This window comes from Cebus imitator, unplaced genomic scaffold (genome assembly GCF_001604975.1).
Source record: "Cebus imitator isolate Cc_AM_T3 unplaced genomic scaffold, Cebus_imitator-1.0 Scaffold14, whole genome shotgun sequence".
Taxonomy (NCBI): domain Eukaryota; kingdom Metazoa; phylum Chordata; class Mammalia; order Primates; family Cebidae; genus Cebus; species Cebus imitator.
This window is the reverse complement of record NW_016107329.1, coordinates 10,608,406-10,632,983: the sequence shown is the minus strand read 5'-3', so window position 1 is coordinate 10,632,983 and position 24,578 is coordinate 10,608,406. Positions and strand designations below refer to the sequence as shown.

Below are 24,578 nucleotides of genomic sequence, written 5' to 3'. Positions count from 1 at the left end.
TAATGTTCTTAAAATATAAACAGCTTTGAGAAATTGAGGCAAAAAAACCCCAAAACCCTAAAGGAAAATGGGAAAATGTAATAAATGCAACATTTACAAAAGTGATATAAAAATGGCTCTTAAACATAGGAAAGTTTCAAACTCACTCATAATGAGACAGTTACAAACAAAAGTAACACAAATACCGCTTCTCATCATGACGAGGTTGTTGGAAACCTAATGGTATAACAAGGCATTGTGGCGAGGCTGGAGGGAGACAGTCACCTCACACACTTCTGCCTCCATCTCTCCTGTGGAGCTCTGAGCATGGGCAGGGCACGTTTACCTTTGCTGGAAACTCTCCTCACTGTCAGGAGACACCTGTGGCCCGTGATAATTCTCAGAATGAGCACCATGGAGATTCGCATTAGCACTGGTTTCTTCAATGATGAATATGGGGAAAATGTTCTTGATTACACAGTTATAAGCATTTTGGTCATTTATTTAAAAAAATGCTAAGTTGAAATGCTAATATCATTTTCAAGTTTTATTTGAAAATATGTTTTGGAAACTCAATATGTGAACACAGAGCCAGGCCTCATCTGACTATTAAAACTACATATTCACTCCTCCAGACGTCCTTTGACCCAACCTCCCAATGCTAAGAATTGACCCTGGAGATAATTATCCCTCGAGATAATTTCCAACAGTTTGAAAACACCTGTGATCAGGCTGCTCACCGCAGCTGTGTTTGAAATGGCAAAATGCTGCAAACAACAGAAAAGACATACAAAAGATCACGGCTACAAAACTGGGATAGGAAGAAAGGGTGAGCAGAAAGGGAAGCTTTGCATGGATCTGTGATTTGCAGGGATACGTTTCCTAGCTCTGTCTGTGGAGAGGGCCCAGAAGGAATGCTGTGCCATTGAACTTACTGAACACTCAGTTCTTGGCTCACAATCAGTAATGGTGTTAGTGTTTTATAACCCACAGACTACGGTAAATCCCCAGGAGCCCATGTAGACAGTAATAAACAACTGAATACATAAACCAACCGGGGAGTGGAGGCAGCACTTACTTAAAACAGAATCCCAATTAATAAATGGAGACGCAATGGCAGAAAGAGAAAATCACCGGTTGGCAAACACCACTCTAACCATAAGGCAGACAAATTAGGTATTCATGTTAATTTTAAATAGAATCTTATTCTTGTTTAAGCCTTGAAAAAACTAGTTCAGTCCTTCCCAGCTCCAGATTCTGTCTTAGTCGGGGGACTGTTTGGGGTAATGGATGCAGATTCCTGGGCCCCTACAGAAATGCTTTGCTCCTGGTACACCATCAGACTGTGGATCTGTGAGCTGGTCCTGTGTGTGGGGAACACCACAGATGTCCTACATGTGTGTCCTTGATACGGCTTGGCTCTGTGTCCCCAACCAAATCTCATGTCAAAATGTAACCCCAGTGTTGGGGGAGGAACCTGGTGGGGGATGATCAGATCATGGGGGCAGATTTCCCGCTTGCTGTTCTCACGACAGTGAGTTCTCATGAAGTCTGGTTGTTTGTAAGTGGGTAACGCCTCCCCCTTCACTCTCTCTCTCCTGTCTCCATGTGAAGATGTGCATGCTCCCCTGTGCTCTTCTGACGTGATTCTAAGTTTCCTGAGGCCTCCCAGCTATGCCTCCTGCACAGCCTGCAGAACCACGAACCAATTACACCTGTTTTCTTTCTAAGTTACTCAGCCTCCGGTAGTTTGTTATAGCAGCATGAGAACGGACTTACACACCTGGTCATATACATGTGCCCTTTCTGGTTTTGAACCTCCAGGGTAAAGAGGATGTGTTTCACCACCCCCCTCCCCGTGGGGTCCAAGCGTCTTATCCTCAGGGCCTTTGCGTACTGATTTTTTCCCAGCAGACTCATCTGTTGGACAGAGGCTTTTCCCCACTTCTGGGGGAAACCCCAGGGGGCACTCTGGCTCTCTCTGCACCTGTCCTGCGAAGGAGAAGTGACGTGGCTGAAGCTTTGGGAGAAGGGGCCAGGCATTGTGGCAGCACCTGCCTTCCTGTCCTGGCATCTGCTTGCCCCGAGACATTTCTGCTGTGCTTCCCTGAGCTGTGGTTTTTCCAGGGTCAGCCCCATGGCAGCGGGTAGGGGTGCTGGGGGTCCCTCAATCCCAACAGAGACTGGGAGATCTGCCCAACCTGGGGAAGCAGGCACGTTCTCCCACCAAAGATTTATCCTCCACCAAGGAGATGTTTCCGCCTGGTTCTGCCTGACTCCTGCCTCTCCTGTTACAGCTGGACTTGGGCAGGGGTAATTGCTGGGTTGCATTTACCGTCATTGGAAATTTTGTCCTCAGTGCCAGAAGAAAACTGTAGATTCTCTAATAATTCATGATAATTCTCAGAACCACCCGCTTGATAATTCTCATCAATACCAGCATCTTCAATGAAGAACATGAAAAAAAATGGGGAAAAGTTTTCTTGATTACACATGTATGAACATTTTTGGCCCATACTTTATTATACGGTGTAGGGATGGGATGCTAATTTGGTTTGCAAGCTCTATTTGGAAATGTGCGTTGGCAAGTTAACGTGTAAACAGAGTCAGGCATTCCCTGACCCCCTTGAACCAGTGGTGTGGGCTTTGGCAGATGGCGGGTAAACCAGTCCTGGGAACTAGAATTTACATCCGGATGCAAGATTTCAAAAGAGTGCTGAACTTTCCTGCTGCTGAATGCGTTTTCAGGCACTGCGTGGGGATTTCTGATACCCAGTTCTCTCCTGGGCAACTGCTGATTTAATACACTGTCTTGGTTTTAAATGAGCTGTCCTATTTACTTGCATATGTCTTCGACCACGTGAAGCTGCACTTGGGGAAAGCGCGTTGTTTGTGTTTATTCGTGACTCACTGCGTGGCGCTGGGCAAGTCATTTGCCAGACCTTGGTTTTACCTTCTGTCAAATGGGGTCATGAGAACTGCCCTGCTCTCTTAGTGCGTGCTGAACTATAAAGTGCTGGTTAGAGCAGACTTCTCATGTTCCTGTGCCCTGCGTTCCTGCAGTGGCTCCTGAGGGCGAGAACGTGCCTGAACGCGCTCTCCAGAGATCCCAGAGTAAAGGGAATCATCCCTGCCAGTCTAGGGTTGACTCCCTCTGCCTCCGGAAGCTGCAGAAATGGTTTTGGACACCGTAGTGTTCACATCTCCATGTGCCCTTGCCCCAGAAATAGCTGGTCTTAATGCTCAAATCAGAGGGTCATGTATGCAATACCACAGACCTCTAGGAATAAGTGCAATTTGAGGGCTAAAAAGGGGAATTTTGCTTTTTTCCTTACGTATTGTTGTTGATAATGTTGATGCTGTACTTGGCATTTCAGTCGATGCTGTTCTATTCGGATCCAAAATCTCCTGGACTAGAATTTCATCTTGGGAGAAGCAAACAAGAACACGTTAGAGTCAGACCGTGGGGCTGGCCCTGGTGCTGCTGTCCCCAAGGCCGTCTGTGCACACAGTGACTGGGGACCAGGAACCCAGGGGACGTGGGACTTGACTTTCGAAAGAACCTTGTCTGGGTGGGCCTCCCTCAATAATTTCAGAAACACTGAGACTGACTGGACATCCTCGACTTCCTGCTGCTGAATGCGTTTTCAGGCACTGCGTAGGGATTTCTGATACCCAGTTCTCTCCTGGGCAACTGCTGATTTAATACACAGTCTTGGTTTTAAATGAGCTGTCCTATTTACTTGCATATGTCTTTGATCACGTGAAGCTGCACTTGGGGAAAGCGTGTTGTTTGTGTTTGTTCGTGACTCACTGTGTGGCGCTGGGCAAGTCATTTGCCAGACCTTGGTTTTACCTTCTGTCAAATGGGGTCATGAGAACTGCCCTGCTCTCTTAGTGCGTGCTGAACTATAAAGTGCTGGTTAGAGCAGACTTCTCATGTTCCTGTGCCCTGCGTTCCTGCAGTGGCTCCTGAGGGCGAGAACGTGCCTGAACGCGCTCTCCAGAGATCCCAGAGTAAAGGGAATCATCCCTGCCAGTCTAGGGTTGACTTCCTCCGCCTCCGGAAGCTGCAGAAATGGTTTTGGACACCGCAGTGTTCACATCTCCATGTGCCCTTGCCCCAGAAGTAGCTGGTCTTAATGCTCAAATCATAGGGTCATGTACGCAATACCACAGACCTCCAGGAATAAGTACAATTCGAGGGCTAAAAAGGGGAATACTTTTGCTTTTTTCCTTACTTATTGTTGTTAGTAATGTTGATGCTGTACTTGGCATTTCAGTCGATGTTTTATTCTGATCCAAAATCTCCTGGACTAGAATTTCATCTTGGGAGAAGCACACAAGAACACATTAGAGTCAGACCGCGGGGCTGGCCCTGGTCCTGCTGTCCCCAAGGCCGTCTGTGCACACAGTGACTGGGGACCAGGAACCCAGGGGACGTGGGACTTGACTTTCAAAAGAACCTTGTCTGGGTGGGCAGGCCGCTGCCTCCCTCAATAATTTCAGAATCACTGAGACCATCTGGACATCCTGGACACTGAACATTGTCCCCCAGTGGTAATGACGCTCAGCCCAGACCTGGTCCTAAGCCTCCTTCCTGCCCTGGGTCCCTCTGTTCCATCTCTGAGGCTCTCCCGAAGCTGCCCTCCCTGTGTGAGCGAGCGTCACTCCTGAGCTCTGCATCAGCGCGGCCTCATTTTCTTCCTTTATGTCCCTGTGGCCCCTCCTGGGGACCTTTTACCATGACAGCCCTGGGCTTTGTGTCCGGCAGACCCAGACCCACACGCGGGCTCCGCTCCTGCCAGAATGTCATCTTGGACCAGTGCCCTCATGGCTCTGACCTTCGGTTTTCTGTCTGTAAAACGGGGTGTGTGTTTGCCTGTGGGCTTTTCTGAGGGTCAAATGACGCAGTGTATGCAGAAGGCACTCAGCATGGAGCCTGGGCCATGGCCAGGTGTCACGGCAGCTGAGAGTCACCGGTCTCTGCAGTGCAGTCCCCAGACCAGGCTGCAGTGCTGGGCAGGCAGTGGGTCCTGGTTTGCTGGGGCCCACCGGGTTTAGCACGGAAAGTCCCTCAACCAGGAGCTCCTCAGCCCCAGGCAAAGCGGGTGGCTGGTCACCCCACAACCAGCTCATGCGGAATTCCAGGGTAAAGGGGAAGAGGCTGAAATGCCACTGGAAATGAAGATGCCACCAACGCCCCTGAGAAAAATGCTTCCGCCCTGGGCTGTTGGTATCCTGCCCAGCAGTCACGTTCTCCCTCTTCCTCACCTACAGAGCGGGGTTTGGCAATGTGTGCCCCCAGGGAGGCCCCCTGCAGCCAGGTGGGCTACAGGCCCATATAGTAGGCAGGACTACCAGCTCCATGAGGAATTTGCTCCTCCTGACGAAAGAGAACCAGTGTCCAGGCCTGTACCCCCGCTCCTGCCCTGGGAGTGGACGAGGTGTCAGGCGCTGTGGGCACCATCCTTGATCATGAGGCATGAGCTCGAGGAGAGGCCAGGATGACCTCAGGGACACGGCCTCGTGTTGCAGAACTGCCGGACCCGAGCCGGGTGCCATCTCCCTCTTAGCTGTGGGTGCCCAGGATCCCAGCCAAGGGGCTGGGTGCTGCCCCTCAGGCTCTGTCCGCTGGGCCAGCTGCGGTCTCAGCTACAGCACTGCCCTGGCAGATGCCGACCTCCACCTCACCTTGCGGAGACCTTAGCCAGGGACTGGACAGAGCACCAATCCTAGGAATTCCAAGTTCCTAAACAGTCATGGTGTCCAGTGAGATACGGGGGCCTGGGAAGAGTGGATATGCATTTGAATGATAAGCACTTACTAGGCACCCATCTGAACCAGACACTGCACAGGTGCTGGGGGCCAAGGATGGCCCAGCCTCGGTCCCTGGTCTCTGTCCCACTCCAGCCAGCCATGTCCGGGGGCAAGATTCTATAGCCGTGACCAGGCAGGGCAGGTCAGCAGGAACAGAGCACCCACCAAGGGCGGATGGCCCCAGGGCAGATGGGGGCAGGCAGAGGTCGGGATTCAGCAGACCAGCCCTAAGGAGTGGGCCCTTCTGCGGCATTGCCTGAACTTCCTGGCCGACCCTGGCTTCAGTTACCTCGTCGTTACTGGGGTCACTGCTGTTCGTGGCGGATGGGCTGTCTCTGCAACGCTCCATCTCTAACAACTTCACCCACGGTCCCTGACCTGGTCCAGTATGAGCCAGTCCACTCCATGCCCGAAGCCAGGAGTGGCCCCCTGGGGACCCCAAACTCCACAAACTGCGGACACCCTGGGAGTCCTCAAGGTGGGCGGTTGGTGGCCCAGCTGTGGTGAGGCATGCCCCTGCTCAGGGAGCAGCCACAGCTCTGGGGGCCAAAGAGAGGCTCACCCACGGTGAGCTGCCCATGGCTAAAGGCTGCCTTGACCCTTCCACAGACCTCCCCACCCACGGGGAGATTGGTCAGGGATAGAAAAACGCTTTAGGTAGAGATGAAGCCAGCAGGTGGAACAAGGTTAGAAAGATCTTTGTTTTCAAACCATGTCTAATTGCTGATGGTTGAATTTTTTGAGAGAGGAGAGGTTAAATACAAACAATGACAAGCCCATCCATCAAAGCAGAGCTGACCACATCCACAGCAGCCAGTCCAGGAGACCTGCCTGCCCCACAGTCAAACTTGCAGGAAGTCAGACCTCCTCCAGCAACAACTCAGGCAGCCAAACCGCACCCCTGTACCACCCGGCCCCAGGAGGCCAGCGCTGGATTCATCACCGACAGCTCCTCTGGCTTTTGTCCTCGCTTCCAACTCAGAGCCGAGCAGAGAAAGCCACACACTCCCTCTTGCTGCCCGTCTGCTGAGCCGCCCCCAGCACACGCAGCTGAAGCCTGCAGAGGACCTGGGCTTCCCTCGCCCTAGTGAGGCCCCAGCCCCTGCCTGACTCAGAGGCTCTCACATGTAGGTGGCGACTCCCCTTGACCTCAGGGAGCATAACTCCTGCCTGGGGCAGTTCCCTTGAGTACCCGGAAAGTGGACGGGGCTGGCAGAAGCGAGAATGGGAACATCCATTCATTCACTGGAGCGCTGCCTCATCCATCCACGTAACCACCAAACACACAGGCAGGCAGAGCTTTCCCTAGGCCTCTCCCACCCAGACCTGGAAACAGAGCAGAGCCTGACTTCCCTACCGTGGCAGCTCCTGGAAGGGGCCCAGCACCTGGTGTCCCCTGCGTTCCCACGGGAGCCCCTGTCCCAGGCTGTGCAGCCTCTTTAGCCACAGTCCATACCTTGTCGGGTGGAAGGTGGCCCCGCTCTCTACTCCTGACCCCACTCCACAGGCAATACAGGCAGAGAGGCCTCGGGAGGTGACTGCTTCCCACGGGCACCCATGTGAGCGCGAGTCAGGACCCAGGCTCTGAGACCCAGCACTCCAGGACTCAGTGTCCCCACATGTAAAATGAGAGATTGGAGCAGGACTGCGGGCACTGCCCACGAGGTGACCCTGGCCACACGTTCACACGCTGGAGCGTGGCTGTCCACGCACGTGAAGTGCAGGGGACACACTGAATTGTGAGGATTCCGTGTGATGGAAACACTGAAAATGCCTCATTAATGATTTTACATTGATCACATGTTGAAATCATCACACAAAATAAAATGTTATTACAATGAGTTTCATCTGTGTCTTTTTAATGTGGCCACTAGACAATGGAAAGCACATCTGTGGCTTGCGCTGTGTTTCTACTGGGCGGCCGCGGCCCGGGGCAGCGGTTCTCAGCGGCTGTATTTTAGCATCACCTGCAGAGCTCTAGAGAAGCACAGAGGCACCAGGCCCAGTCCAGGCAGCACGGCCTGCATGCCTGGGGTAAGACCAGGGTGCCTGTGGTTTCCACCATCTCCCCAGGGGGCTGGCAGGGCTGAGGCCGTGGAGGAGGGGACGGCTGAGCCGCGGTGCCTCTCAGGGGCACAGGAATCAGCGGCATCAGGTTGAGTGCGGTGCTGTGCTGGAGGGCTGGGCCCAGCTTGCCCTGGGCCTTTCTAGCAAGCTCCCAGGTGATGCTGATGCTTCGGGTCCTCGGACCTCACTTTGAGAAGCAAGGCTCCCAGGCACTTTTTATATGTAATGCTTTCCTTAATTTCTTGAGAGTTTGACTCTTAGATGTCAACACTAAAGCTTTGGGCCCTGGGGGTGTGAGTCTAGTCTCAAACCAATCAGTTCCCTCCACCTGTCTGTAGCATGTACCAGGTTATCTGGGAAACAGCCACAGACAACCATCCAGCCCCCTTCAGAGGTTGATAGGAGGGGCTTCCCTACCAAGCACTCCAGGCATATCCTGATGTTTTGAGCTGAATGACATTTCAGTGGTTGAACCTAGGGGGAAATAAAAGCCCTATAGTTTAACAATGTTCATTGAATTTGCATTTGCTTCTCTTTAAGTGGATATGGTTTTGTGGGTGCCCACCAGCCCCCTCTAGAGGAAGGAGCCCTGCCTGAGTTCCAGACCCTCCTGTGGGTGAAGAGAGAACGCCCTGGGAAAGTTCTCTGGAATTTGGGCTTCTTGTCTGGAAAATGCAGGGAAACGAACACCTCTGGGCTGGCTGTGAAAATGGAGGACGGTTGCCCAGGGGCTCTGAGCTGAGCCTGCCCTCCTGGTCTCTGGAATTACCCTTGAGAGGCTGACACAAACTCCCAGTCCCAAGGAGTTTGGGCTCATTCAGCTGTTTTGGGGTAAGCAAAGTGAGAGGGCACATCTCCTTTTGCGAAAGCAACACTTTGACCTCCTTCATGAATGGCTCCCGCAATGCATGCACCTGGAAGCTTCGAAACATGTTCTGGGGAAATGGGAAAACGGCGTGCAATGCTATGGCTCCATCATGAAGCCTCGGCTTTGTGGCCCTGTTTTAGGAAGGGCAGGACTCAGAGAGACGGACCACCCTTCTTTCTCCTCCTTCATAAGCAAAGCGATTTCAGGGTGGTCCCATTTGCAGATAAGAGGTGGAGTCATGTGGGTGAAATGCTGAGGTCTGGAATGTGGGTTGTCCACAGGCCCTGTGGCCTCCTGACCTGTGGCCTCGGCTGCCTCGCTGAAAGGAGCTGATTGTGCAGAGTGACGCCAACAATGGGTGGCGGTTCAGAGCACTGCGTTCTCCTTGTTAGCCCCCATACAATGGTTCCTTGCTTGTGTCATTCATGTGTTTTCTTTATTGGAGGTGTGGCGTTTCAGTCTGCTGGGGCATTGCTTAGACTCAAGGTCAAGGTCAGCTTCTTCTTCCAGCCCTGAGGTGGGGCTCAGCAGGGCCGTGCACCTTCCCTTTCTGAGTGCAGAGCTTTCCAGTGGTGTCTGCTAGGATCTGAAGTTCCAGCACCAAACCAATGACAAAGCTGATTTCCAAATGGCTTTAATGACAGACAATCTGCATACCAATCGACTCGTCTGCGCACTTGCAGGCCCAGAACAATGCGGGAAAATATGCAAAAAGGTCTGAGATGTGATGACAATTGCTTCCCAGTATGCTGACCTTCGGTAAAAGAAACAAAGTACAGTTCTCTTTGGATGAGACATTAATGATCATTAAGAATGGGTACAGCTGCGTTGTGCAAGTGCTTTGTTAAAAATATTCTTTTCATTTTGTGTCTGTCCCATAATTATAATGGAAGTATTGTGCAAGTCAGCCAGTAAGATGTGCAGTAAAATATTTGTGTTTTACAACATCCGCGTGGTTTTTAAAGTGCATTGTCAAGCGGAGTGGCTTTGCCATGTTCTTCCTGCGTCACCCCTGACTTCAGCCTCATGGTTGTAAGATGCCACACACCGTGTTTGTGAGTATCCACTGCTGTTTCTCAATAGTTGCATCACGCACACACTGGCCTCGGTGACAGATTCCCTGTGGAGTTCTGAGATTTCACTCTGGTTAATTTGGGGAAAACAGGACCCTTCTCCATCACTAGGACCACATCGACCGTTCTCCTCTCCCTCAAGGTCTAACATCTCAAGAAAGCCACGTAACACGGTCAACTCAATTCCTGTGGCAAACGGCTGAAGTGCCCAGAGTCAGTAGCGCCCAAGGAGAGTAAGAAAACCCAGTGTCTCCCGTGAGAAAGTGATTTAGAAATGATCCCTTAATTGGTCTTTAAGCTGGGGAAGATGTTGATCACCTGTTTCAACTGTCTGGATGAGGCAATCAGATCTTGGGGGGTGAGGAGTAAACTCTGATCTTTTTTCTGTCTTACCCGTTCCTTATTCAGCTGTGACCAGAGTGCTTTCCTAAGGAGGAAGCAGAAGCCAGCTCTGGAACACGAGAAATGAAGAACCCCTTCCTTTGTCTCCTTGAGCCAATCATCCCAGTCTGTGACCGGACTCCCCTCCCTTCTGTGGTTTAAACAGAGCAGTGCCCCCAGCACTCCTTCCTGATGAGAGATGACTGACCACGCAGTGGCTCTGGCCAGTCCACGGAGAACACACAGTGTTCTACTTGCGTTACTAGCCAAATAAAGTTAAAAACAGTTCAGCTTGGAGGTTAAATCTGGAGATGATGGCCGCTTTATTTGGTGTCATAGTGAAACCACCTCTGCAAAATTATGACTGAGACGGAAAAAGAGATTTAACTTAACAGACTCCATTTTGCTTCTAACCTCCAAGCTGGCCTTGTTTGTTCCTGGGCATAGGCTGAGCTAACTTTGGGAGAAAGTGTATAGTTTATAGTATAAACAGAGACAGTAACAGCCCTTTCCCAAAGCAGACCTTCTTCTTGCCTGGAGACTAGATGGCCTTTGACTAACATTAGCCACAAGATTAGAAATGCTGGTTTAGGAGTCACGTAGCTGGAGGCTACAAGATTCTGACCCTCCCTAAACTGCTCCTAAGATTACGGCTTGAGATATTTTGCAGACCCTGCACTGGATGGGTCGGCTGGCACCACCCAGATGGACAAGCTGGCTCATCTCGTCCTGTGGCCCCACCCAGGAACTGACTCTGTGCAAGAAGACAGCTCCACCTCCCTATGACTTCATCCCTGACCAGTCAGCACTCCTGGCTCACTGGCTCTCCCCAACCTACTAAGTTATCTTTAAAACTCTGCTCTCGGCTGTACGCAGTGGCTCACGCCTGTAATCCCAGCACTTTGGGAGGCCGAGCAGGTGGATCACGAGGTCAAAAGATCGAGACCTTCCTGGCCCATGTGGTGAAACCCCGTCTCTACTAAAAAATACAAAAATTAGTTGGGTGTGGTGGCGTGTGCCTGTAGTCCCAGCTACTTGGGAGGCTGAGGCAGGAGAATTGCTTGAACCCAGGAGGCCGAGATTGCAGTGAGCCGATATTGCGCCACTGCACTCCATCCTGGCGACAGAGCAAGACTCTGTCCCAAAACAACAGCAACAACAACAACTCTGCTCCCTGAATGCTCGGGGAGACTGATTTGAGTAGTAATAAAGCTCTGGTCTCCCACACAACTGGCTCTGTGTGAGTTACTCTTTCTCTATTGGAATTCCCGTCTTGATAAATTGGCTCTGCCTAGGCAGCAGGAAAGGTGAACCCCTTGGGTGGTTACGAATCCGGGATTGCCCTTTTGGATACCCATCCTGTGGTTCGGTGGCCCCCATCAGCGATGGATCCAGAAGCCAGCCCAAGCGGCTGCCTAATTGTCTTGGACGGAGGCTGACTCTGCTGTTGTCTCTACTGGACGGCACCATGAACCCAGCGTGCATGGATTGAATTGCACTGAAGAAATGGTCCTGGGGAAACCTCGCTTCATTGTAGCCCTGTCACAGAGTGTCTGTCTGTAGCCCCTTGATGGGGTGTCTGGATTGGTGAGTATCCTAGGCACTGCCAACACCTCCTTCCTTCTTCTGACTGGTTCTGTAGCCCTAGGGTGGGTGTCTGTAGCTCCATTGCAGGGTGTCTGTTTGGCTGGTAGGGTGTCTTGGTTGGCTCTTTCTAACTAGCAGGGAGATTCCTGGTTTGGGAGACTTCTCCTGAATCAGGAAGATTTTGAGGAGGTTTCTCAGAAGGGGAATAGGAGGATAGTGTATAGGATACTCCTGGAGTTCTTGGTTAGGGACCTGATTTGAGGGGCCTTCTGTCCTCTCATCTTTGTGTGTGCTTGTGTATGTGGAAGGGATCTCAGAAGGGATTGCTGATGGACGTCCAGCAGCCCTGACCCAGAACCCTCCTTATTTGTCTGGTCATATTCAATGAACCCTTGAGAAGGCTCAACAGGCCTGTCTTGGGTGACTATCTGCTCTTTGCCTTGCTCAGAGACCTTATTGTGAATTACCATGCCGAGGTTGTCTGTCCCCACCTGGAGTGGATCAGAGACAACAGGGACCAATGGGAAGAAGTTCGAGCTTTGCCAGGCTGACACTGGGTGCTGAGCGAGGTGACTCATGTTTGTTTTGTTATGTGTGTATTTAGCTGGCATGGAAAATGTTAATTCAGTTCCCCATGCAGCCCACTGGGCAGCATCTTGCAAATTAAGAATCTTGCCTGAATTTCCGTTAAACAGGAAAGGGTGATTTTCTCTTGTAAAGTGGCTTGAACCCCACACTATGGTGCAGTGAGCAAGGTCATTAGAAGCCTCTCTGTTCTTGAAGCTGCATAGAAAGGGAGCCCAGATGTCTGGTATGCTGTCAAAAAGTGTAAGAAATTCTTAACCAGCCAAGTTTCTGGTCTCTCTCTTTCTCTGAGCAAATGGTAAACATCACTATTTGTCACTCTGCAAGGGTTTAATTAATAGAAAAAAGATGTGTGAGACTAGTCTTAGGCGGTGGTAAATCTGGTGTACTTTGTGCTAAGAATTTGTCTTTCTGTGTTCTGTAATGGAGAAAGGGGCATCACAGGATGAGATGTGGGTTTAGGGCCCACTTTCAAGCCTGCTTTTCAACCCAGCCTGGCAGGCTGGGTCCCTGAAGAACACTGGATGAAATTTTTCTGTCTTGTTTTGTGCCCTTAAGGGCTTAATCTTGTGACCATGTGTGGATACTTTCTCTTGGTTTCCACCTTCTAGAAGACAGGAATTTGGGGATTCATGTCATAGTTAAGTCTAAAAATTTTCTTGAGCAGTTAAAAGCCTTTGCAAGCTTGAAATGGGCTTCTCAGGCTCCTTCTGGGAAGAGCAATAAAAGCTGCTCAATACTGTAACTCCGTAGCCAAGACTTTGCCTTTTGACAATGGTGGCCTGGGTTCTATTCTTGGCTTCTGGAATGTTTCTTTCTGATTTTTTACATATGTAACTTTGTCATTTATTGGTTTTTTTTTTTTTTGCCCCTCATAGATAGCTTCTGATTTCCTCTTTTGAATTTTCCTGTCTCTGAACTACCTTGTGTAGATTCTAAATCTTGTAAAGAAAGAAATGGCTTACCATGTTTTTGAAGCACCTAAAGTTCAGAAGCTAAAAATATTGACCACTTGGCATGGCTAAATTCAGGTAATAAGAGATTTGAAAGGATTTCTTTTTAAAAGAGCACTATGGTTAAAAATGAGCTTAATTAAAAGTGGATAAACATGCTATTTATGTATTTAAAAGACCTTTATTTTTTTCTCTTCTTGGATCTTGTTTTTCTGAAAAAAGATTTTTTTTTAAAATTCTCAATCAACTTTTTTTTTGTCTCCTCACTCTTAGTGCACACATGAGAGGCCCTAAGATAACTTCTGGTAGCTGAGGACTCCTTGGGAAAAGCAGAGGAGGCACCGCAGACCCTGTTTTGAAAAAAATACAAAAAAAAACACAACCAACCAAACAAAAAAAACCTCTGTTTTTCTCATGAAACTGCAGGAATTAAAAGTGGATAAATCGCTCTCAAAATCAAAAGCTCTGTTCTGATTTGCATGTGTCATCTGACAGTTTTGAGTTTTGGGGAGTATAAAAATTACTTCGCATTATAAAAAAGCTTTGGTGTGTAATAACTAGGTAGGAAATATACTTTAAGGGATGGCTAATAGTAATGGAGGAATACTTGACTCTTTGCACAATTGGATCAGAGATGCATGCTCCTGGCCATCAAAAGATATGGAAACATCCCTACCCCACACTGGGACGTGGGACTCCAGTGGGGGATGATCCAATTACAAAATGGCTGATTGGCTTTGAGTTGCCTTGCAATAAAATGTACAGTAGAAGCATCACACTGTCTTCTCCCATAGTACTTCTCTCCTTTTGTGGATCCAGTATTAAGTATAAAATGACACCCTTAATTTTAGGGATCTGTCTGCTTTCAGCTGTGCCTGCCTAAAAATGCATGCTTTCCTGGCCCTGTTTCTCCGCCAGTATTCCAGTTTAAAAACTGGCTAATGAAAAATCTTACAAGTGCTGAATCTTCTGTCTGTGTATTCATATGTGTTGTATGTTTGTTTATATATAAAAGAGCATTGATTAATTGGCTTAAAAAATAAGCATTTATTTTGTCAGAAAAGTAGAAACTTTAATGCATTTTTGTTCATGTGACTAGCAATTTTTTAGAAAGATTAGCCAATTTTAGAAAGATTTTAAAAAATTATTAGTAAAACAACATATCTTAAAAATGTAGACATTTGGTCTAAAGGAAGATCAAATATCAGACCTGCTAATTGTTTTAAGGTCAAACTACTTCCTTGACTTTTGAAAATTGTTCAGTTTACCTTCTTTGAAGTATTAGGTTATAGATAAGGCCTGGAGACATGTGGAGAGCCATGCTCCTGGCCGTGCTGAACAGTCAGACCTTATCTTCATGTCTGTCTGATGTCCTACGCTCCACCCCTAGTACATAAGTAAAATTGCTTACTTACCAGGTTTTTCACTAAAAATAAAAATTGCTAAGAGTTAACATTATAACATAAAATTAAGATTGCTGGAGAAAAGATTTTATATATAAGGTGTATAGGGCATGTGTTTTTGGTAGAAGATTATAAGAAGGCATAGGAATACGACTTTTGTGAAAGGGAATGTAATTTTGTCTAGTTCAGAGGGTTTTAAAGATTGTCTTTACTTAAAAGAGGAAATGGGACAAAACTGAATGTTTAAGCAAAGTGAAAAGGGTTTGTAAAGGGTTAATCTTATTCTAAAATTCTGTGGGTTTAAACAAGTTGACTGAGATTTAAAATTATTTACCTTTTTTCCGTAGGTTAAAACATTAAAATCATACTAACGTGGGGCCAGAATCTGGGTCCATGTGTCAGAATAACAGGGTTTTCTTAGAAAATTAATCTGCTGTTTGATGAAAAATTGTAAAGGGTTCTAAAAGTTGATAGAAATCTTACTTTATGATCAAACTAATTAAAACCAAATAGAGATATAAAATTTTATTTAAAAAACTAGCTTTAACATTAAAAATGTACTAATACATGCATGAAACTTGGTTTTCTCTTTTGAAGACAAATGTTATATAATGTTAAAATATAATGAAAGACTTTTGTTTTCTCCTTTGGGTAAAAGGGAAAAAAAGGGAGGAGAGAGAAGAGACAGATTCAGTTGGCCTCATGCTATCTTTATTGGGTTCTACTGGAAAGCTAAGTCTCCTCTATCAGAGTAAAGGGTTTTCTTTTAAGATTTTGAAGTTATCATTCTGGCCAAATAAATGACTTATAATGATCTGGGATTCTATTTAGTGAAATCCAGTGTTTTAAACCTTTGATATCTGACAAACTTTCCAAAATCAAATGATAAATTATGTCTCTTTCTAACATAATCTTTAAATATTAGCTCCTTTAAATTCCAAAATGACATTTGGCTCATTTGGTATAAAAACCATACAGGAAACATTGTCAAATATAAAATGGTGTTGGCCTTTCTTTGGGCTATATTTGTATAAATGCGTTGCTAATATATGTTCCAAAATTATGTAAAACTCTTATAATTCAAATATAACTTAGTATATGTTATCAGTAATAATTATAAATATTATGTTAAATATGTTTTACAGAGATAACAAATTTCCTTGTCAATTGTGTCTTTAATAGTGGCTATCCTAATTCTTTTGTCATCCACAAACATTTTGCTTGGGTCCTTTTCAAAAGGCCGTTTATAATCAAATATAAAACTCTAAGTGCAGGTCTCAGATAGCTTTAAAAATTATGCTACTTGCGTAAGGCCGGTTGCCTCTCCGGGAACTCAGACACGCTCATTCCTCTCCACGCCTGAAAACTACAGTCACCACTCTGTGCTCGGCACCAAGGCTGCTGTTGAAAAAACCCTGCCAAAATTTAAAAGAAGCCCCACCAAAACCTGCCCAATAGCATTTTGCCGCATCCAGGTCCCACTCCCCCTGGGCAGCCTGCTCACCGGAAATCCCACCTACCTACCAATAGCAGCATGTCCCGACCACGTCCTGCTTCCTCATAACCAATCAAGACACTCTCACTCGCTATAAAACCCCACGCCTCAGGAAGCTGCGTGACTTCCCTGACCCCTTTCCCTGGGGCCATGGAACCTCGCCCGGGAGTTGAATAAATTGGCATTTAATTTTCTTATGCTGGTCTCAGTTTCCTCATTTTAAACTTGGCAATAACTCTTACAACTGGAATAAAGAAAAAATGAACTTCTAGAACTCTTATGGAAAACTAACGTGTTAAATGTTGCTAAACCTTTTGTTTTCCAAGTCAAAAGAACTTATTTCCTTAAAGCTATTTAAATATACTCCGATGAAAAAAATTTACAACACGTTTGTTTCTACCTGATTTCTCCAGAATTTGAAAACTATTTCTAAGTCTTCTCAGCTTATGGTAGCATAGTTAGTTGTATAAGTGCAATAAAAATTGGTTTTCTTTTGTAACAGATCAGAGTTGGAGAAATTGGTCATTTTACCAAGGCCTTAGCTGGAATGGCGTGCTTCCTTTAAAGAATCAGAGTTAACTTATAAAGCTAATTAAAGCTTGCTGGGGAATCTTGCCTCATAGCTTGTCCACACAGAGTCCTTGTACAAGGTTCCTGACCTGTGGTAAATAAAAAATGTCACTTTCTAACAGGCCCAGGAACCCCAAGTTACCGTGGGACCTCAAAAGAAGAGAAATTTGCTCAACTCATAAGCCTTGGTAAAATGACCACTTTCTCCAATTGTGTCCTGTTACAAAAGAAAACAAATTTTTATTTCACTTATGCAATTAACTATGCTGCCATAAATTGAGAATACTTAGAAATAGTTACAAACTTACAATACTTAGAAAGGTTACAAACCTATGGCTGGGCTTGGCTTTTAAAAAGTCTTATCTAAAATGCTTCATGGAACAAAGTTCCATCAAAGCCAATTAAAGCCTAAGTGACAAATAATTATTCTTGCTGCACTTTATGCAATCAATCAAGCCAAGCAAGTACTGTAAGACTAAAGTTTATTCTGTAAACTATAAATCAGCTCTATCATGGTTTGTTTTTTAAAATAATATGGGGACTGGAGAGAGAAAAATTTTGCTTCAAAAAAAGCCAACTGTACACTGTTGATAGCTCTTCTTAAGGTTTTGTTTTTTCTGTAGTTTAGACTAAATTCTAAATTATTTACGAGTTAGAATCCCCAAACTAACACTTTCAAATCTTTTTCAGTTTTTTAGCTTTTATTTTTTGAGACAGAGTTTCGCTCTTGTTGCCCAGGCTGGAGTGCGATGGCATGATCTTGGCTCACTGCAACCTCTGCCTCCTGGGTTCAAGAGATTCTCCTGCCTCAGCCTCCCTAGTAGCTGGGATTACAGGCACCTGCCACCATGCCCAGCTAATTTATTGTATTTTTAGCAGGGACAGGGTATCACCATCTTGGCCAGGCTGGTCTCGAAGTCCTGACCTCAGGTGATCCACCTGCCTCTCAGCCTCACAAAGTGCTGGAATTACAGGTGTGAGCCACCACGCCTGGCCTCAAATCTTTGCTTTTAAAATTAAAAATTTTACTCCTCATCCTAGGACTCGTTATTTACCTTATAGTATGCTGTTTACTTAAATGCTGTCCTGAGAAAAGACAAAGTTAATAATGCTTTTACCATGCAAGCCGTGGAAGCCGAGCCAGGCCTGCATGAGTCCGCTCAGACAGGTGCAAAGTGGCTCCACTCCTGTCACCTTGGGACTCACTGCCATTCCCACTGTATTCCCTGTCTGCAGGAAGAAGCCAGAGCGATGGACAGCCTTTTCCCATCTTCAGAACCTATACCTTAAGATTAAAGTGTTATAAAACTCAAAGGGAGGGATTTAACCACCTTTGCAAAATTATGACTGAGACAGTGAAAGAGTGCCAACTTAACTGATTCCATCTTGCTTCTAACCTCCAAGCTGGTCTTGTTTATTCCTGGGCGTAGGCTGAACTAACTTTGGGAGAAACTTAGTTTACAGTTTAAACAAAGACGGTAAATAGCCGTTTCCCAAAGCAGACCTTCTTCTTGCCTGGAGACTAGATGGCCTTTGATTAACATTAGCCACAAGATTAGAAATGATGGTTTAGGAGTCACGCAGCTGGAAGCTACAAGATTCTGACCCTCCCTAAACTGCTCCTAAGATCATGGCCTGAGATATTTTGCAGACCCTGCACTGGATGGGTCGGCTGGCACCACCCAGATGGACAAGCTGGCTCATCTCGTCCTGTGGCCCCACCCAGGAACTGACTCTGTGCAAGAAGACAGCTCCACCTCCCTATGACTTCATCTCTGACCAGTCAGCACTCCTAGCTCACTGGCTCCCCCCACCCACCAAGTCATCCTTAAAAACTGTTCTCTAAATGCTGGAGGAGACTGATTTGAGTAATAGTAAAACTCTCGTCTCCCGCATAGCCACTTTGCCTGAATTACTCTTTATTGCAATTCTCCTTTCTCGATGAATTGGCTCTGCCTAGGCAGTGGGCAAGGTGAACCCCTTGGGCAGTTACAATAGTGTGTCTGCCTGTTTTGTTTTGTTTTGAGATAGGGTCTCATTCTGTCGGCCAGGCTGGAGTACAGAGGTGTAATCATGGCTTACTGTAGCCTTGACCTCCCAGGCTCAGGTGATCCTCCCATCTGAGCCTCCTAAGTATCTGGAATTATAGGCACATGCCACCACATCAGGCTAGTTTCTGCATTTTTTTTTTTTTTTTTTTTTTTTTTTTTTTTTTTTTTTTTTTTTTTTTTTTTTGTAGAGATGGAGTTTCTCCATGTTGCCTAGGCTGGTTTTAAACTCCTGGGCTCAAGTGATCCAGCAGTCTTCACCTCCCAAAGTGCTGGGATTAGAGGTGTGAGCCACTGCACCCAGCCTGTGTTTGCTTTTTAGAAACAGTTCCTAAGCATCTTTTTGGTGACTCATAACCCCTAGAGTTATGATCAGTTAAATAAAACAAGAGTTTCCTTAATACTTTTTAAATAAGATAACCTATTGAAACAGTACTAAGCACATGTTTATATGCTTTTAACTTCTAATTTTATATCATATGGACAGACTGACTGTATTTGAGTCTGTTAACAAAAGTTTTTTCCACCTTGAAAAATTATGCTGTAGATGAATATGTCTCTAAAAACTGTAAGATGGTGTAGTCATACAATTTGCTATTTTGTCACACAATGCTGTATGTGACAGACAATTCACAAGTGTCTACTTCTAGATTCCTCTGTTGAACATTGTAATCAACATGTGTAATTAAAACTACTAGAAATGATGAGGGAGAAAAATGAAACAACTTCCTGTGCAAAGCATAAAGGAAAGTAGGATCTGTTTTTGATAAGAAAGCATATGAGTTATGAAGAATGTGTTTTTGTTGAAGGAAAGGATGAGCAATTTTGTCCTAACATAGTTTAAAGGTTTTCTCAGGAAGAGAAAAAGAGGACAAAATGCCTAAATGAACATGGAAAGATGGAATCGTTCTCTAAGGAAAAAAAAGAGAGAGAGAAAAATCTTATGTGGTCAAGATACACTAAGTGAATTTTATTATAAGTTTTTTTTTGTAGATAAGCTTTACTATCAATAGTGTAGCAATGCAGTACTGGAGTTTGATTTTCTCTCTCTGATAAAAGGTCAAAGTTTTCTTGAATTATTGGTCTGCTCTTTTTGTTTGTTTGGTGGGTTTTTTGAGATGGAGTTTCGCTCTTGTTGCCCAGGCTGGAGTGCAGTGGTGCGATCTTGGCTCACTGCAACCTCCACTTCCTGGGTTCAAGTGATTCTTATGCCTCAGCCTCCCAAGTAGCTGGAATTACAGGCATGCATCATCATGCTGGCTAACTTTGTAGAGACAGGGTTTCACCATGTTGGTCAGACTGGTCTCAAAATATTGACCTCAGGTTATCTGCCCACCTTGGCCTCCCACAGTGCTAGGATTACAGGTGTGAGCCACCATGCCCAGCCTGGTCTGTTCTTAAGAGATTTTAAGAGGTTATTTTCTCTTACCTGTTGAGTAGTCTTACTAGGAAACAAAGATTCTGTGTCTAATCAAATATTTCTTGTGTTTCATGTTTTCTTTATCATGTTTTTGATTACTTAAGAAAACAGTCTTCTCAATATTGAAAGAGCTACTTTAAAAAAAAAAACATGCTATTTTCTATATTTTCTTTAAAAATTCTTTATTTTCATTTAACTTAAATGGATAACTACTGCTTCATAGTAAATTGTGATCCTATTTAACCAAGTATTCAAGCCTTTTGTAATTTTTGACAACTTCATCCAAGTCAAAATGTAAATGAAGAATTTTGACCTCAAACTAATTTTGAGATTTCCCAGAGGTTCCCTAGAAAATCTCAAAGGATTTGTTCTCTCACTTGGTGAAAAGAAAGATGTTAAAGGAATTAGCTTTATTTGATATGTTAAATTACATAAAGCATTGCCAAATAAGAAGGGATGTTTAACCTTCTTTATATTATATTTGTATGTGTATAAGTGTTTCAGAAATCGTATAAAATTCCTAGAAGTTTTCACTGTCCTACTGTCCATGATATGTCCTGGTATAAAGTTATGAGTCATAATTTCCATTATTGACGTGCAATGTTGTATGTCACAGAAACAATTGACTTTCCTTGTGAACTGTGGCATTTTGTGTCTTTCGTCATTCCAGACAGTTACTGTTTTACTCTGATGCTTTTTTGAAAGCTTTTGCAATCAGCTACAGTCCAAAAATTCTTTGTCTTCAAGGAGATTTTTCTATAAGACTCTGCCAAGTACCATGATGCCTCTAAGATTGTACCATTAGACTGAACTAAGTAAACATTTCCAGAACTGAGGGAGAAACTGATGGATTTATAAACCTGCTCACCCAAGATCAAGTAGAACAAGAATTAATTCTGTAGGACTCAATGTGGAGACAATTATAATTTTTCTGAATTTTCTTTGAAATATTTTTTGTTCTTTAATGTCTTGGTTTTTAGATTTGAAGGACTCTCTGCTTCTGTTTTCTTAGGCTGTGTATAACTTACAACAATTTGGTAATTACAGTTTCATAAACAAAAATGAAGCATTTATATTTTTGTCCCACCTGATCACTCTAGAATTTGGATATTATGATTTTCAGGACCATAAAATTATTTGCATTAGTTTAATAAAAATCGATTCTCCTTACACCAGGACACAGTTGGAAACATTGGTTATATTACCAAGGCTTTGCCTGGAATGTCATATTTGAGATTGATACACAGAATCAGATATGACCAGACAGTTTTTAAAAACTGAGGTTGATTTGATGGAGTTGGAGAAACTGACCTGGTACCTGGCTCACAGGGTCCCACATCCCACATGTGAGTGAAGAAGGTCACTTCCTGGCAGATCCAGGAACTCTGGGACAGCTTGAGACCTTCAGAGAGAGAAATTCACCCCAGTCTTTAGGTACCACAAGTGAAGTCTGATGGTGAGTTTTTGGCCGCACTTTCTAGACTCAAAAAGCTTTAAAAAATCTAATCTGAGATTCCTTATAAAAAGCTCCAGCAGAGAAAACTCAATTTATGCGGTCCATTACCATTCTTGCTGCACTTATGCAAATAATCAGACCAAATCTTGTCAGACATGATTTAGTTTTGAGACAAGAATAACATTACTTTGGTTATCTTGATCAAAAGAAGGGGATGACTACAGAGCCGAATTTTGTTTTAATGAAAAATGACAGCACACCCTTGGTATTCTACTTTTTTAGCCTTTGGTAAACGCCACCTTGCTTTCTACTTCGTTATCTACCCGTAAAAGGGACTGGATCCTGAAGTCTTCTGGAGTCCTTCAGTGTCTGGCTAAAACTTCCCAGGGTGACGTTTCCAGTCTTCCTTTTCTCCTCCTGATGAGTGTTACTGAGAATTAAGTCCGACAACTCAGGCCTTCCGTGGGACCATCTGAAAGTCCCCGTGTGCTGAAGGTGGACACATCCATGCTCTGCTCTGAGCATAACCATGACTGTGGCTCCAATGGTCATGATGCCACCGTGGACGCACCCCCTGCAGACGAGGAAATCCATCCGTGCCGTGTCATCTGAAGATGCCTCGAGCCCCAAATCCAGAAATCTTCTCAATAGACTGCCCTCTGCATTCGGGAACTGGGTTTCCAACTACACGTCTTTCTCTACTCTTTTTCATAGACATTCCCCTCATTAAATTCCTGACTAGTTGTACCATCCAGCAAATGTCCTCCACCAGATGAAGAATGAACTTACCTTGTTCAAAGGGAAAAAGAACCTCTCTTCTTTCTTGAACAAGAGGAGGGACCAAGAAATCCTCGTTCCTTGACGTGCCTCATGCCAGGCCCCTCCGAGTCTTCTCTTTGACCAGGCTTTGACCCTAGCTTCTGTCTTTGTCTGCTTTTTTTCCATTTTTAGTAGGCATCCTGTGAAGTCTTTTGGTGGAAATCCCATCTTGGCCCGTTCACCCTTGATATCTGATGAAATTCCTCCCTTCCATCTTTGATTCCCTTGGCCTGCTTTCAGGCCTGCGCTCCTGCAGGTCAAGTCAGCAGAGAATTCTCCTACCTCTTAGCAGTGTTCATCTGTGGACCCGCCCTGATTCTTGGCTGCAAATCTCCACTCTCCCTGTATTTGGAGTGGAGCCACTCACTGCTACTGTGAGACGCCACGGAGTAGCCCACTTTGAGTAAAGTCTGCCTGCCCATCTTTAACAAATGTCACAAATACTTTTTAACTGGTATGAGTTGCTATAAAGGCTTTTGGTAATTGTGTTAGTGCGATTATGACACTGTGGATAATGCTTTTATCTCTTAGCAAGAAAATGTTTTACATGAAGTGGTAAGACATCTGGGACAGTGCTAAAACACTCCCCAAACAAGAAAAGTATGTGTATGTGGTATGTGTGGTGTGTGCGTGCAGAAAAAACTGAAATATGCACAATAATTGAAACTGAGGGTGAATACATGAGATTCATGATATTCTTCCAAGTTAGACATTTTCCATAATAAAAAGTTAAAATTAGTAACAAATGCAACTCTCCCATGGACATCTAGATTTTAAAAGGTCTTCAAAGATAGAAAGACTTTTCAGCTACATTCATTCCCCAAGGAATAAATGGTAAATTTGCATAGGTAGGGAATAAGAGGAACCCGTGGGAGAAGAGGCCACCGTCCACCTGATTCAGTTCTCTTTCTGCTGAGCCATCCCCGCGGGGCCCTACCTGGAGTCATAGTTCTTGGCCGGAGCTCAGTTTCTTGCCAGCAGCACAGCAGGAGGACAAAGCAGAGGGTCCCAGCTCCTTGGCTCACTGCCATGCTCCCTCCAGCTGAAGGAGAAGGACGTTCTGAAGGTCTGCAGTGTCCCACCTTTGGTCTCCAGGACACTATGGAATGTCAGGACCTGTGACATCACAACCAGGAAGAGAGCTGGGTCCTCCTATTGGGGAGGTCATGTCCAGGGACCAGGAAGGGAACTGGCATCTTCCTTGGGGTGGGCAGAGTTTCTGTCCAGAGTCTGTGATTGGGAAGGAGGGAGGAGGCTGGTGGGGGTCTAAAGGTAACAGAGATCCTCTCCACTATCTCTGATTGCCTGTTCTGGTGACTTCCTCTGTCCCAAGCACCCTGAGGACTGAAGGGGTAGATGCTAATCAGGACTTAATGGGCCAGTGGCCAAAAGTCAACAAAATCTGCTTCCATGGAAAGAGGTATATTTGAAGGATGCTGGAGAGGTCATTGAATTATAGAACAAGTGCCAGAACCAGCACATCCGGAGGGTCTAATCCCCTCTTAAAGGACCCCTGAAGAACAGAGGCCAATGGCTCCATGTCCCACCGGTTCTCCCCTACCCTCAAAGTTCTGGGGTCATGAGGAACAAGGGACAGTTGACTCCAGGGTTCAGCCTCCCTTCCCCCACGCCTTCTTTCTCAGCATCAGCCCCAATCTCTCCCTGGCAGTGAGACTTTCATCACAAGAGGAGAACATGGCTGCATTCCCATGCTATCATTCTCCCAACTAAATCTCCTAGAGTTTCTAGAGCTTTCTCCATCAGTGCAGTGACACAACCCCAAAGAAGTCATACTGACTGGCTCCCCTGGATCCCATCTCACTCCTGCACCAACGCCTACATCCGGGGCTTAGAGTGGAACAGCTGGTCTAGACTGGGCCATGGGTGGGGTCCCAGGTAGATACCCCTCCGATCCCAGCTCTGTGGCAGAGAGGGCTTGTGTGTTTCTCTGTTCTCACACTGCTATAAAGAACTCCCCTGGGACTGGGTAATTTATAAAGAAAAGAGGTTTAACTGACGCATAGTCTCGCCTGGCTGGGGAGGCCTCCGAAATC

The 24,578-nt window shown here is 45.7% G+C and overlaps 1 protein-coding gene across 2 annotated transcripts in view; it reads right to left on the bottom strand.

The window, feature by feature from the left end:
* The window catches only part of SPACA7 (sperm acrosome associated 7), a 52,329-nt gene extending 28,731 nt beyond the window's left edge, over nucleotides 1-23,598 (bottom strand). The window contains exons 1-5 of one of the 2 annotated variants that reach the window (XR_005196105.1): nucleotides 23,462-23,598; nucleotides 8,284-8,340; nucleotides 3,315-3,404; nucleotides 2,315-2,422; nucleotides 326-419 (exon numbers count right to left, since the gene is read on the bottom strand). Coding sequence is in view for 1 of the 2 variants with exons in the window: in XM_017502238.2 (XP_017357727.1) it covers nucleotides 339-419; nucleotides 2,315-2,422; nucleotides 3,315-3,404; nucleotides 8,284-8,340; nucleotides 23,462-23,555 (430 nt within the window). In the remaining variant the exon portion in view is untranslated. The remainder of the gene's footprint in view (nucleotides 1-325; nucleotides 420-2,314; nucleotides 2,423-3,314; nucleotides 3,405-8,283; nucleotides 8,341-23,461) is intronic. The other variant, XM_017502238.2, reaches the window with a different exon arrangement.
* Nucleotides 23,599-24,578: the final 980 nt, after the last annotated feature.